This window comes from Cavia porcellus, unplaced genomic scaffold (genome assembly GCF_034190915.1).
Source record: "Cavia porcellus strain 051 isolate PalLab524CR breed Dunkin Hartley unplaced genomic scaffold, mCavPor4.1 scaffold_8, whole genome shotgun sequence".
Classification (NCBI taxonomy): Eukaryota; Metazoa; Chordata; class Mammalia; order Rodentia; family Caviidae; genus Cavia; species Cavia porcellus.
Genome location: NW_026947491.1, coordinates 17,197,183 through 17,213,229, shown reverse-complemented (window position 1 = coordinate 17,213,229; position 16,047 = coordinate 17,197,183). Strand labels below are relative to the sequence as shown.

At 40.6% G+C, this 16,047-nt stretch overlaps 1 pseudogene and 1 gene segment (V, D, J or C); both read right to left on the bottom strand.

Moving 5' to 3' along the window:
* Positions 1–3,156: 3,156 nt before the first annotated feature.
* LOC134477205 (immunoglobulin heavy variable 3-21-like) lies at positions 3,157–4,251 on the bottom strand (annotated as a pseudogene).
* A 7,179-nt stretch (positions 4,252–11,430) lies between these two features.
* LOC100736182 (immunoglobulin heavy variable 3-11-like) lies at positions 11,431–11,982 on the bottom strand. The segment is given in 2 exon segments: positions 11,431–11,759; positions 11,865–11,982. Coding segments are annotated over 2 exon segments (405 nt in total).
* Positions 11,983–16,047: the final 4,065 nt, after the last annotated feature.

Here is a 16,047-nt window from a genome sequence, read left to right as displayed (position 1 = left end):
CATCTTCATCGGTATGTCTCTTCCCTGTCACTTTTATCCAAAACATACAATATGCATAAAATGTAAACATCTAAAATTATTTGGCTAAGCCTTGAATGTAGACAGAAGTGTTCTTTATTCCTTAAAACTTAAGAAAATTTTCCACAACAGGCAAGTCCATAGTTTAGTAATTGATTTGTGCTAACTGTGACTGGGTCAGTGTCTGGGAATGTCAGGAATACAAAAGGTCAGCAAAAAATGTTTGTATCCCTTAAAATTTAGGAAAATGATTTAGACTGACATCGTATTGGTGGTTGCAGGTCTAACGGCACATACTCACAAAACATGAGCACTTGAAATTTTAGTTGAATTGTTGATATCTAAATTATCTCAATAAGTTTTTGAATTTTCACAGATTTATAGTTTAAAATGATATACAGTTAAATTTGTATGAAGAAGATATAATGAAAGAGGAGGGCAAAGAACAATGGCCACACCAGCAAACAAGCCCAGTCTGGGAACCAGCACTATGTGTGGGAACCAGCACCAGACTGGGAATGGCTGGACCCCAGCCCCCTTCTAGTTAGTGGGCTGGCAAGCAAGGGGTATCAACCCTGTAATTGACCAACTTATCTGGAGAAACACAGGCTGTGACAAACTACAGAGGTGAAATGCAACAGGTTGACTGTGGTGCTCTGGTGTTTCACTAACACTGGGGGGTGGGGGCTAGGGCCAGTGCTCTCATCATAGGTTCAGAGGATAGCGGTACACAATGTGGCATCTAGGGAGGATCTGCTTCTGAGCGTTGTAGCCATTGATGATTCCTTATGGTCTTGTTTCAAGCTCCTATATCATTTCCATTGCTTTGTTAGGCTGCATTTTATTCTCATGTTTTGTTTGATTCTGTAAAATCGAATAACGGGAGCAGCTATTTCAAAGATAGCAAAACATATTATGGCAGCAATTTTACATTTACTACTGGCTTGTTTTGAAATCTTTTACGGTATTCATTATTTATTTTTTATTGTTTTGATTCTATTCTGTTTTGTTTGATTTTTACTATGCTCAAAGACATAGTAAAAGCAGCTATTTTAAAGACATCAAAAGGCATTGTGGTAACTGTTTTCGATTTCATAATGTTTTGATGTCTTGTATGTCTTACACTGCTTTGTTTTGATTGATTTTATTCTGTTTTATGCTCTTTAAAATAAAAAGATGACAGAATTAAAGGCCCAATTATTACTCAATTCACATAGAAGGAAGTAGGTCACAAAAGGATGAAGAGAGAGCAGCATCTGAGGCCTCAACAGCTCTAGTCCCCCTAGGGTCTCTGTGTAGGTGTTCCTGTACTGGGACCTTGAAGGGCTGGCTCCTGGGCAACACGATCCCCATGAGTGCTCCTCAGCTTCCTCTGAAGGTCGGCACACATCTGCGCTGTGAGGAGCAGGGTCTGTCGTTCCTGATCCCTACAGAGGAGAGGGCTGTGGCTGGGCTTTCACTGCCTGCCCCTCACTGTGGCTCCAGCTTCCATCCAGACTGTTACCCGGTTCCCTGAGCTTCACTGGGACCTGGGCCAGATGAGCACAGAAGAGTCATTTTGACACAAGTGATAACTGGAGTCCTTTGAGAATGGGCTCTTCTACTCAAAATCTACTTGCCTAGCTGAGACTCAGAGATGAGAAAATACATGAAATAAGAGTGCCAGGGATAAGTCTTATATGGAGAGATCCCCTATACTGACAGAAAACTACCTTTCATTTTCTTTTATGTGTGCTCTTGGGCTGAGGACTTGGAATGAAACTGTAGGTAAAGTGGAGTGTATAGAAAGAAATGTTTAATAGCAGATGTTTTTACTAAATGAGGGTTCTAGTACAGAAATAATATATAGATATTTGGAAATGTGAAATTTTATTATTTTGGGCTGGGGACTTAGCTCAGCTGCACAGGCACCTGCGTGGCAAGCACGAGGTTGTGAGTTCGATCTCTGGACCAGAAAATGTTTTTATTATTAAACAAAAAAATGAAGAAGACATCTTTCTTGTCATTAAATGACTGTTTCAGGTGCTTATCTAGAAACAGAAGATGAAAACAGCCATTTTGTCTTTCTTTTTCATTTTTTTTTATATTTTAATAAGTGTAAAGCATAGAAAGAGCCTTGTTTTATTTCATGGTCATTTAGTCAAATAATATCAGCTCATTTCTCTTGAAAAAGCCTGAGCATGTGACTCAGTCACATGGCAGTATGCAAATATAGGGGAGACAACTGGGTTAATGTCTTACATTTTATTATCTGTGCCATGTTATCTTGATGCTAATGAGCTAAATCTAACTGTGGGTACAAATTTGGCAGCATATCTAATGTTGCCTAGTTAGTTTTAAAACATCATATTTTTAAATGCCATAATTCCAAAATTTGGTTTATTACAACCTTTAATGTTACCCTAATGAACTCAAGGATAAACATGTGTAAGATCTGAATCTCAAAAAATATTACATACCAATTAAACCATGTTCTGAAAGGTGTTCTCACCTGGGCTAGAAACAAAAGGTGCATGTGGAATCCCATTAGAAACAGAAACTCTCATTCCTGAAACTAAGGCGAGGCAGTGATGGTGATGGCCCAGGTGAGGTGAATGCTGGGTGAGGAGGTGGAGGTGATTTAGCTTCCCAGGATGACCATGAGGCCACAGCCACATGACGGATATGTGTGACATCCATGTGTGAAGTGTTCATCTCAGCTCTGCTTTCAGGAAGCCTGCATGTGCGGGGATCGGGTGTTTCAAATATTTTCCTCCTGTTCAGTAGACACATGCTTCACAGAACATCATGACTGTAAGGATGGTGTTAGTCAGTACAGAAGTGTATCTATCTTGCAAAAATTAGGAAAAGATTTGTGAATAATGAACATAGAATGAACTTACATAAAATAAAAAAGGATAAAGCCACAGATTTGAGAATGTTTAGAAAGTAAAGTGAATATTATGAAACAATCTCATTTTATCTTCATATTGTCTCTTATTACACTGACGTAGATAGAAATTTATGCATGTGTATTTCAGAGGAAGAGAGAGACAGAGGAAAAGAAGCCAAAGAAGTATGATAAAGTATATTTCATAAACTCCTAATATCTAAATAATGTAAATAAAATTCCAGCCAGATAGTATTTGCAAAAAGTGCTCAACATGGTTCCTGGAAACTGCCCTGAATCCAGGCCAGCTGCCCCTCTTCCTCCTCTCCTGAGTTCAGGGTTCCTAAAGTCGCTGGACTGAGCCTGGTGACCAGGTCTCCTGAGGTGGCCAAAGAGAGGAGAGAGCTGCAAGGTCTCACAACCTATGAAAACGGATGATAAGGGTTTAATATCCTAACCTCAAACATTTACTCTGGCAATAGACAATTGCTCTTCATGATGAGAAAAATAACAACTTCATTTTACATAATGATAATTTGATATTCAAAAGACACAACTTCCCAACATGTACAAGCTACTTTGTGGTTATTGCCTTTTTAAGAAAATTCAAATGATAGAATTCAACAAAAAAGAAAAAATATATACATATATAACTGAACTTGAATCTTCAATACTTCATAAGACATCTGAAGCCTGTGTATTTTGGGTCCCTTCCGGTTCTGTGACGGTAACACACAGAGGAAACCCCGGAGGCCAACATGAAGCCCTCAATCGCCAGCTGCCTGCTCTTCACGTGCTCCTGGAGCTCAGGCCTCCACTCGGTGGATCTCCATCGCCCCCTGCTGGTACTAAGGGCCCCTGCAGGGACGTTTGTGTCTGAGCACACAGCGACATTGTCTCACTGTGTCTCTAGCACTGTAATACATGGCCCTGTCCTCGGCTCTCAGGCTGCTAATCTGCAGATATAGAGTGTTCTTGCCATTGTCCCTGGAGATGGTGAATCGGCTCTTTACGGAGTCTGCGTGGTCTATGTAACTACTACTGCGACTGATACCTGAGATCCACTCCAGCCCCTTCCCTGGAGCCTGGCGGATCCAGCTAATCCAGTAGTTACTGAAGGTGAATCCTGAGGCCACGCAGGAGATTCTCAGAGAGCCACCAGGTTGTATCAAGCCTCCCCGGTCTCCACCAGCTGCTCTTCACACAGGACACCTGTAAACACAAGGACATCTTGCTCAGGACGCTGTCACATATGTCCAATTGTGTATCCAACTCATTCCACTCACTCACTCTGTATTTATTATTTTTCATGAATTACCTTTTAAAATTGCAAAAAGCAAAACCCACTTCAGCGCCAGCTCCATGGTGAGCCGTCTGAGCTCAGTGCCAATCACCAAGTGAGAACAGCTGGGCATTCAGGGCTGGGCTCCTCTACAGAGCTTCAGGGTCAGGGATGGGCTGGTTTTCATCAGCACAGGGAGGCCCTATTTGCGTGGCCTCCTGTATATATGGCCAGTTATATTCTGGAAGCCTCACAGAAGGAAGGGTTCAAGGCACATGAAAGTGTTTTGAGATTTGTTTTGTAATATCCCTAATATACAGAACACATAGTTCTTTCCTATGTTTAACCTCATCTGTTTTTATATTCTTAACTATATGTAATTAGTGGATTTGGTAACTTCACAAGATTGCAGATGTATACATAGAATGAGAAGCATAATATCCTATGAGATGCGAGGTCCTACAATCTTCTCACAGAACTCAACAGCTTGCTGAGCAATTCCAAGACAGAGTAGTCATGCTGCATGACCATTGTCACATGTCTTCTTCTAAAGAGGGAATATGACAATATTACTGTGCATTCTATTATATTCATAAATGAGTAGACAAAAAGAATCTTTTTCAAAAATATATTCAAGTATCTTGTCTTACCTCTGGGGAAGTAAGACATTATTCAAAAATATATATTATGCAAAAATATATACATATTAGATGTATATTTTAATAATGAACAAGTGATATACATTTTGATACAGTTATGCAGATAAATATTCACAAAACCATGCCCATTCTCAAGATGCTTAATTTATCTACTTAATTGTCCTGTCCTTTTCCACAAAAACTCCTTTCCTGTAAATACTTTTATTCTATTCTTTCCTAAACCAAACATTTACTACTGTATGTGACAGTACCTTCTCGTGGTGACAAAAATAGCAGACTACTTTTGCAGGATGATCATGAGAACTATGTATTCCAAGCAACTATGTTGTTAACATGCGCAGCCTTTTTCACTAGAATATGCAAGTTGCTGCAGCCCTGGCACAGGAAGTCACGTGAAGAAGGTGATAAAATACAGGTGTAAATATATTCTGCCAAAACCAAAATCCCTTCCGTTCACTGCAGTCTGGAAACCTCACCTGTGACCCTGAGGGGATGAACTGCATGCTCTCCTCTGTATGTGTGAGGCTAAGACAGAGGGGAAACTCAGACACTAAATGTTGTGAAGCTCTCAGTCTGTAGCCTCCTTCTCTGCACTGGCTATGGAGCCCCTCCTGATTCCCTGAAAATCCTCAGGTCCCTTTCCTGGTCCGGAGCTTTCCTAACTGGTCCTGAGTACTCAGTCCTGATCTCATGCAGCCTCCTCTTCTTGATCCTGAGCACCTCCTGCTGGTCCCCACCACCCTGTACATAGCTTTGTGCCTGAGCTCACACTTGGACCGCTTTAGTAAGTGCATTGCACAGTGCAATATGGTTGAGTTTTCGACAATATTAACAACAGTTAGTCAAAGAACTAGTTCTTGGATTTAGAGATGCTGACTTCTCAGGGATTAATGACAAGTTGTGCCTCCACTATTAACATCCTGCCACATCCACTCAGTTTCCTGGCCTGCCAGCTGAAATAACCAACTACAGGGGCAACATCCTAGAACTCTGCTGACCAGAGAATGTGAGATTGAGAGACAGGGATTTAGAGGGTTTCTTGGGCTCAGGCCTGGTCTCTTGCAGCAGTAGCTGAGATGGGACAGTGGGAGAACAGGGCGAGTCATGTCATTCAGAGGGAGAATCTCCACATCATCCTTTCTATTTTCCTACACTCACAAATGGGAGCCACCACCAGAAAGAGAAAGAACCAGCATTATTCTAGGTTCTGGAAGACTATCTTTACAAATTTCTGAGAGCATCTTAAATATTGAGATACAAAACAAATTAAGGCAATGTGCAACATGAGCTAATCTGGTAGCTCAAAAACATTTGCATCTGCCATGCAGTCTTGTCCATGAAGATCAGAAGGAGATAGAAGATGAACAAATTTTTGTCCTTGCCTCTGGGTGGAGGATGCTGACTGAGCCCTCTAAGAACCCAGCAATGTTCCTGGAGTCCATTGCTCAAGGCCCAAACCTCTGATTCCAGGATCAGACATGTAGTGGAAGGGCTGGTCAGGGAGCTGGTTGTGTTTGCAGATGAAAGAAAACTCTAGGAATATGAAAACGAGCACACAGGTGCCAAAGACAACAGGACTGTTAGGTGCACACAGCACACGTGCATAACACACAGCATCAGTTCACATCCCATGTGCATCTATTCACATTCATTTCGGGGTCCTTGTTCAAATCAATATGACTTCTCCATTCTCTACTTGTTCATTCAATAGTGTAATCCAAAAATTTGAGACAAATATATTGTTGGTATCTCAATGAAGTGGGCACAAATCCTCTAAAAGTTATACTAAGTTTTATACACTTTTTGGCACTCACCTGATTGTATTTCTCTTTGTGCATGTGAAATGCACTCATACATATGTATGTCCATGGGTTTCTGTGAAGATACATTTATTTAATCTCAAAGTTGTTTACACTTTTTATCTGCTGCACAGTAGATGTTTATATTTGTGTAGTGTAATTTCTAGCTGTCTGAAATAGAACTTAGTTTTTTATTGACATATTTTTTCTATAACAAGTTGCATTGCTATGAAGACACCTGGAGCTGTTAACTCCCTGCATGTTGGAGAACAATACTGCACATGAAATTCAGAGCAGAACACAGAGCCTGCAAGTGAAAGGTTTTCAGCTGTGATGGGGATGACACTGGTCTTCAAGGGACTTTCAGTCAACCAGAAGGGTGCAGTTCTTATTTACTACGGGTGCAATGAAAGGCTTTCCAGTAAGATGCAGCAAGGACCTTTATGATTCCTTGCTACAGAGTTCCACAGCAAACACTCCTCAGATTACCTAGGATCAGCATGCGGGTTAGATTCAACCAGTGCTCTACACATTACCTAAGGTAGGATGCTGTTAATTAGATCTCCTAAAGAATTCTTCCATGACCTGACACCCTTATCAGTTTATCTATGAGTCAGGACACTGGGTCTGAGGATTCCCGCGTGAGTCATGATGGAGCACAGAGCCCAGCTCCACCTCTCCTCACTGGGAGAACCTGAGCACGGGGACTGTGCATTCTGACCTCCAGTATGATGAGGCACAAATGCTGGATGCAGGGGTCACTCTGTATGTGACCACTTCAGCAGAGAGGCACAAGTGTCCAGTTTCATCACCACTGCCATGAGTGCTATTTGTCTACTTTGGAAACAGATTAAGCACATGGAAATATTCATTTGTGACCACACAATGCAGATAGTCTTCTATTTTAATGAGCCACAATAGGGACTGGGAGAGCCCTTTCCATTTGAGCCCGGTGCTCTCTCATTTCATTGAGAGATGAGAATACATGTTCTTTTAACACTTTTACCCACATCATTTTGATATAGAAGACTAAAACTCCCAACCTAATTGATGCCCAGTATGAGTTCATGTTCTCTAAAATGACAAATGAATTTTAGGAACAATGGAGGGTAAGAGTAGAATATATTTATTGAGAGAAAGCAAGGTTCTGTCTGAGAGATAGAAAGTGTCCCAAGTGGGTTGCCAAAGACTCTGTCTTTCCTAGGGACTTTTACAGAGCAAAAGAAAAAAAACCACACAAAATGAGGCAAGTCTAATGTAGGGAAAACATGGGAACTCACAAGGTGGGCATAGATGGGACAGAACTATGGGCAATCAATAAGATTATGAGTGTAATTACTCAGGAACAATCAATTAAATCGGGGACAAGTGAGGAAGCAAGTCACATAGCAAGCAGGGACACAAACTGAGCAACGATTATTTCTGTAGGGGGTTGGGCTAATGATGCCTGGCTTCCTCGGGGTGATAGAGACCTATGTAGAATATCAGTCCTTAGGATTGTTTGATCTTTTGTCTTGATGGCTGGCCCACAGTGGGAGGTGTCTGTCTCCTCCTTTGGTACAAGGTGTCTGGGCTTCTGCACTGGCTCCTTTGAGGTCCTAGCCTTGTATGTCTGTCTATAATATTTCTATGTGGCTCAGCTGCCTATAAAAATCCTCCCTGTGAAAAAGTAAGCCAAACTTCCATGAGGGAATAATGACTGATCTGATTTCTTCAGGCTGAAAGTGGTCATATTGCTGATCAGCAGTCAGGGATACTCTGCAGAGATCCTATCTAATGATTTCCCTAGATACCAGACATTTTTGTCCTGGTTAGGTGTACAGCTTTAAGTCTGGAGTAGACAAGGAAAAGAAAGAATTATGTATGTATGGGCCAAATCCTTAGCATAATTATGAGTACAGTGAACAAAGATTTTCATCAAAAGAGCTAGTAATGACTTCCTATAAAGACAAAGTCCAGTGAATTTTAGAATCTGTCATGTCAGGGGCTTGGTATTTAGCTCAGCAACATAAGTGCTTGCCTTGCAAGCATGTGGTTGTGAGTTCAATCCCCAGTATTGATAAAAAAATAAAAATAAAAATAAAGAATCCATTGTGTCATTGACTTGTCATTTAATATCTTGAACAGCTACGGAGATATGAACAAAAGGATTAGGAATGTACATGTTAAGTTTTACAATTGCATAGGTACATCCTGTGTTAAGTACCTCCTGTCTCATGGCTTCTGAGTTCGGAGGATGGCCTGCTTTACTAATTTTAGCATTTTTATTTAGGAGATTGAGACCAGCTGCAGCTTCATTTATGGCCCATTGGGTATACTTAATTGAGGGCTTGATATGCATCATATAACCTTTTCTCTGGGCAAGAGCTGGTGGATCCCAGGAAATGGAATCTCAAATATTTGTTATTTGTGTTTATCTGAATGACATCTTAGGATTTGGAATCCTTTAAGCAAAAACCAAGTTTAATCAAAGCATGTATAAGCAAAATATGAGAATTAGAGCTAAAAAGTCAGTTTAGAAACTGTTTCTAAGGAAATTCACCATGCAAGGTCCTGTGGTTTGTCGCCTGAGTCATGATCAGTAGTTGTGATGTGAAGGCTGTATATTCTGGTAACACTGGGCTCCAAATATTGAGTATTATAGACCAGTATTGCAATCACTTTTCCAGTCCTCTTCACAATACAAAAAGTTATATTTGTCATCCCATGGAGACACTATTGGAATTCCAACAAGTTAATTCCAATCTACCACCTCCAATGCAACAATCAAAGAAAGTAAATACATCAAGATATATTCAAAGTTAAGGGCAGCCAAGAGGTTCTAAGTATAATCCCCATGAGGATGTGGAGACAGAGGCCTTGATACCTGGCCTGTCCTAGAAGTTATTATCTTGTAAAGAAGGGGATGGCTTGAGGATGAGTGACAGAGAGGATGGAAGGTCTATGTAAATTGAACTGGTCAGCCAGGTAGAGAGAAAAGCACCTTTAGAAAATGCAGGTAGACCTCAGTACCCATAAAAAAATGCAGGTAGAATGACACACAGAAGGATCAATCTTCATAATGCAATTAAGTTAGCAATGGAATTGTATTTGAAGGTGCTTGCTTCAGTTTCTGATATGTAAATTTGGGTGCCCTGGGACTTAGTGTCTCTTTATCTCCAGGCTCTTACCCAATTGGAATTGCTGGAGCTGACCTGCTCTTCAATCCCACTGTGCACATATCTTTTACAGAGAGTAGTATGCAAGAAAACTAGACTGTCTGGTGGCTTAGAGATTACATATCAGTACCTCAGCTGGCCTTATAAGCAATGCTTAGAGCCGAATGAAGAGAGAAGCAAATGCCATAGTCAGATCTATACATATCAGCATATGGAAATAAACCTCAATAAAATCAGTGTTGCAGCAATTGTTCTGCATTCAAGGGAACTCACTCACATTGTCTCCTACATATCTAAAGACAAATTTTAGACATTTCAAAGATCTCCAGAAAAATGGAATTCAGGACATTCTATAGCATATCCAGCTATATCTCAGGAGATGGCATGTTCTGGAATACATTCTCACGTAGGGCTGAAAACCACAGGTGCACCTGGGACACATCGGGAAACTCTCATTCCTGAAGCCAGGGCACAGCAGTGATGATGATGGCCCAGGTGAGATGCAGAGCTGGGTGAGGAGGGGGAGGTATTTAGTTTCCCAGGATGACAGTGACCATGATTTCCATGGAAATGACTGAGGGAAATGTGGGACATCTATGTGTGAAGACATCACCTCAACTCTGTTTTCAAGCAGTGTGCATGTGTACAGGTTATGTATTTAAAATAATTTTGTTCTCTTCAGTGCATACTTGCCATGATACAAAGAATAATATTACTAATAATCATATCTTTGACTATTTTATAAAAATTTATTAAAGGGTATGTGACTAATTAATACAGAATGAACAGACACAAAATAAAAAAGTATAAAGCCAGTAATCAGAGAACCAGTGAAGAAATATGAATATTATGAAACAGGAACATTTTATCTTAAGTATTATCTATTCTTATACTCATATAAAGGTTGAAAACTGTACATTTGTGGTAGAGGCACAGAGACAGATACAGACTAAAGATAAAGAATAATGAAGTTTATTTTATAAATTCCTAATTTAAAGCTACATAAATTAATTCCAGCCACATAACAGGAACAGAAAGAGATGAGCCAGGTCCCTGGACACTGCCCTGAGTCCAGCCTGCTGCCCCTCTGCCTCCTCTCCCAAGCACAGGGCTTCTCACGGTGCTGGGAGGAGCCTGGGGACCAGGTGTCCTGAGGTGCCAAGGAGAGGAGGGAGCTGCAAGGTCTCAGACCCTGTGCAGAGGGATCGAAATAATTTAGTTTTCTAACCTGAAACATTTACTCCTGCAATAGACAATGGTTCCTTGTGAGGAGAAGACTAAGAATATCATTTTTAGATAATGATGATGTGGTATTCAAAAGAAACTTAACTTCTCCAAATGTATTTTGGGTTTTATCGCCCTTTTTAGAAAAATGATAGAAAGAGACCAAGAAAATAGTATGTGTAAATAACGAAAACTGTGCTTGTATCTTAACTACGCTCTAAGTCATCTGCAGCTTGTGTAACTCTGGTCTCTTCCTGTGATGTGAAGACAGAGAGAAAACCCCAGAGGCCTTCAGGAAACCCTCAGTTACCTGCTTCCTGCTCTGCTCCTGCTTCCAGGGCCCTAGCCCTGTCTCACTCAGTGGATCTCCATCGCCCCCTGCTGGTCGTGAGCGCCCCTACAGGGAGTTTTGTGTCTGGGCTCACAGTAACACTTTCTCACTGTGTCTAGCACAGTAATACACAGCCGTGTCCTCGGGTCTCAGGCCGCTCATCTGCAGATACAGCGTGTTCTTGCCGTTGTCCCTGGAGATGGTGAATCGACCCTTCCGCGAGTTTGTATATTGTGTATCACTACTATCATCACTGATGCCTGCAATCCACTCCAGCCCCTTCCCTGGAGACTGGCGGATCCAGCTCATGTAGTAATCACTGAAGGTGAATCCCCAGACCACGCAGGAGAGTCTCAGGGAACCCCCGAGGTGCACCAAGCCTCCCCCGGACTCTACCAGCTGCTCCTCACACAAGACACCTGCAAACACAGGGATACTTTTTCAGAAAAATATTACAAATGTCCTCTATTTATCATACTCATGTCTATTAACACACTCACTATCACTTGTTTTTCATCAATTACCTTTTAAAATGAAAAGGAGGAAAATCCAGATCATTGCAAACTCCATGATGAGCCGTCTGTGCTCAGTCCTGATCATCAGAGGGCTGCACTCCTCTGCAGTGCTGTTGGGTGAGGGCTGGACTAGCTTTCATCAGCACAGTGAGGCCCTATTTGCATGTCCTCCTCCTATATAGCCAGTTCTATTGAGGAAGCCTCAGAAAGGGAACAGTACCTTGAAAAGTGTTTGGAATATCCCTAATATATAGACCATTTGGTTTATTCCTATGTCTGTGTAGTGATAAACACATATCATCATTTGTTTTATTTCTTACATATATGTAATTAAGGGATTTGATGATTTACTATGTTTGCAGATATGTACATAGCATGAGAAGTATAATGACCTATGAGATGTGAGCAATCTTTTCTAAAACTTCAGTTCTCAACTAATGGCGGAGCAGTTCCAAGACAGAGTGGCTATGCTTCATGATGTTTTTCAAAGGTCTTCTTCTATACAGAGAACCTGACAGGATTTTCTGTGTTGCATTAGACTCATAAAAGAATAGATAAGCAGTATCTTTGTCAAGCATATGTTCAAGAATCTGGTGTCTCATTTTTTTTAACCTCTGCATTAAGCTTTCCACTGCAAGGTACCTTTTACAAATATATGTATTAAATTTAATGATGGATAAATGAGATGTATTTTGACACATACTACCAACATGATAATACTTACAATTTATGCCCGTTGTCAAGATATGCTATGGATCAGTACTGCTAAATTCTCCTGTTGTGTTTCATAAGTCTCCTTCTTTATTATAAATTCTTCCTCAACTGAAACATTTATTACTGCATGAGCCTGTCTATTTCTCTTAGTGATAAAATTAGCACTCTAATTTTCCGTGATGATGATGATGAGTATCGTATATTCCACAGCATCAAAATTCTAAAGATTCTTGGTCTTCTTTTCAGTATATGCAGGTTCTTATTGCTGTCCACAGAAATTCAGGTGAAGGAAATGACAGCAGTGTAGGTATAAATGTAATCTGTCACCACCAAGTCCCTTTCATTGCTTGGGCTCTGGAGAATTCATATGTGAGGTAGCAAGGATGCAACATTCGTTCTCCACAGTGTGTGTGATGCTCACACAGAGGAGACATTCATTCACTAAAAGGAAGCCCTCAGTCCTTAGCTTCCCTCTCTGCACCTCTGGAAGGCCTCAGTCCTTAGCTTCCTTCTATGCACCTCCTCCGGGGCCACGCCTGGTTCTCTGCAGATCCCCAGAGCTCTTTCACTAGTCAGAGCTTTCCCTAATGCTCCTATGAGTCCTCTCCTGCTCTCAAACACTCCCCTCTTCTTTGTTCTGAGCGCCCCCTACTGGTCCGCGCTACTCTGTACATAGCTTTGTGTCTGGGTTACCAGTTGCCTCCGCTTAGAAACTGTCTTACACAGTACTGTACGGTGGTGTTTTCCATGGATACTGAGGACAGTTGCTCAGAGAACTGGTTCTTGGCTGTCTTTAAATATGCTGACTTTCAGGGATGAATTACAAGTTGTGCCTCTCTGCTCTTAATCATCCTGACACATTCACTCAGTTTCCTTCATGGTGGTTGAAGGATCCAGCTCCAGAGACAGCATAGCAGAGTGGAAGAAACCAGAGAATGGCAAGTCAGATGAAGACTGACTGTGAGTCCTTTGCTGAACCAGATCAGGTCTCTTGCAGCTGTAGTTGAGACAGGATGGTAGAGAACACAGTGAGTCCTGAGATCAGATGCAGCATTTCCACACCACCTAGGAGCCAGCACTAAAAGAGAAGGAACCTGCATTGTTCTAGTTTCTTGAAGACCAGGTTTACAAATCTCTGAGAACATCTTAAGCATTGAGATACACAAGAAATTAAGCCAGAATGAAATATGAGCTTATCCGTTAGCTCCTGAAGTATTTCCATGTAGGGAGCTATATTGCACATGAAGGTCACAAGGAGACAGAGGATGCATACATTTTTTAAACTGCCACGAAGTGAAAGAGTTCACTGAGCCCTCAACAAAGTCCGAGGTCCCTGGGGTCCATTGCTCTAGGCCCAAACCTCCTACTCCCTACAGAATATACAATGGAAGAGCTAGTCAGTGAGTTGTGTATGTTTTTGTTTTGGAGGGTTTTTTTGTTTTTTTTATTTTTTTTAAAAAGGTAAAACTAAACATAGTGAAAAAGAACAAAACATCAGAAGAAAGCAATGTAAGTGACACAGAATTCAAAGCAAGACAGTAGGGGATCTACAATGGCTTCCATATCTCTTGTTTTCTTCTAAATGGTTGTCTATATCTTTACACACAATGAATTCATACAAAACAAAATAGTATAAAACTGATCAGAACAGAGTAAGAAGGCGTTACAGGCCTTCAAAATCAGACAATATGAAAATTAACAATGGCTGACATAATGTCTCTGTTCTCTTCAAAATAGCTGTCCATACCTTCATGTATGTTGAAATTAAATAATACTAAATAGACTAAAACCACTCTGAACAAAGAATAGAAGCATTACTAGATTTCACAGCATGATGATATGGAATAAGCAATGAATATCAGAATATGTTTTTATTCAAAGTAGCTGTTAATTTCATCACATGTAATATAACCATTTCTCATCACCTGTTTAGGAGAAGTTCTAGGCACATATAAGCCTCTACATGTATATCTTTCCTTGTTTCCATGCTAATGGAGTTGTGTATGTTTACAGATGAAGGATGACTTTGCAGATATGAAAACTAGAACACATATCCCAGGCGTAACGGGTGTGAGATACATACAACAAATGAGCATAGGGGTTATGTGCATAACACAAAACATCAGTTCACATTCTATGGGCATATGTACACATGTGTTTTAGGGTCCTGCTTCAAATCAATTGTCATTCTCCATTCTGTATTTGTTCTTACCATCATTCATATATTCCAGGGTTTTAAGGCCCTTGGATAAATGCTGTCATCTCATTCAATTGGGCAAATATTGCCTAAGACAGTTGCCTAAGAAGATGTCATGAATTTTATGGACTATTAGACACTCATTGTATTTCTCCTCATGCATGTGAAATGTACTCATAATAATGTGTCTTCATGAGTTTATGTTAAGATACATTTATTTTCTTATTTTATTTTTTTTTTATTTTATTTAAGAGGAAAAAGAGAAAAAGACAAAACAAAACAAAGCGGTGAAAGGGTACACGTAATACAGAACTACAAAAAAAAAACATAACAGTAAGAAATCACCTGTTAATAGATTACTTATTATCATCTTGAAAATAGTTGCTCAAATCACAGTATCAAAAAATACAAGGTGGACATTCAATCAGGGAGACTGCAAACAGCTGTGTTCAATGATCCAAAAACATTGATATAGTCAGCTATTTAACACCCCTAACCACACTTGCTGTTATATCCGTTAGAGCTCTTTTTTTTCCTCTCTTTTTTACAACAAAATTTACACATTTTGGATTTTATTACTCCTTAGTGCTTATTACTTTTTGGGGGGGAGAGAATACAGTCAAATATGGCAAAACAAAGCTGTCAGTCAAAACCAAGGATAGACATAGCACATGGTGTAGAACAGAGTACAAGGTTATCAACAATGGTTATCAACGTTGTCTTTTGTTTCCTTAAAAAGAATTGTCTACCCCATTAGATATTATAAAGTTGGACAAAAGAGTAGAGAACCCTAAGAACTGCACCCCTCTGATTGACAGTCACCTTGCCACAGAAAAAAATTAATCAATCCCATGGAAGGATCTCCAGTTCTGTCTTCTTGGGTTCTGAGGAAGCCAAGAGTAACCCAAGTGCAACTCTAATTGTGCATCCTGGAGATGGGTCTGGTCAGTGTACCAGCCAGCATATCCAAAAGAGATGGAGTCTATGTGTCCCCACACCCTGGCTGAGCCCAGGGATTCGGTTGCAGCAAATGCCCATGCCTAGAAATCATGACCCTGTGCTGCAGATACCACTAGGAATGGTAGCAGAGGAATGCAGGAGAGGACAGAGTCCAGAGGCTGTGTGTCCACTCAGGATTCTCTGAAGCTCCACCTATATAATGGATTCCCAGAAGGGACAGGTGGGCAGGCAACAGCATTCCCTTCTGATGCTGGTGATGTGGTGTCTGATCACATGGTTGTCTGGAAATCAGGTATCTGGTGAACTGGTTTATTTCCATGA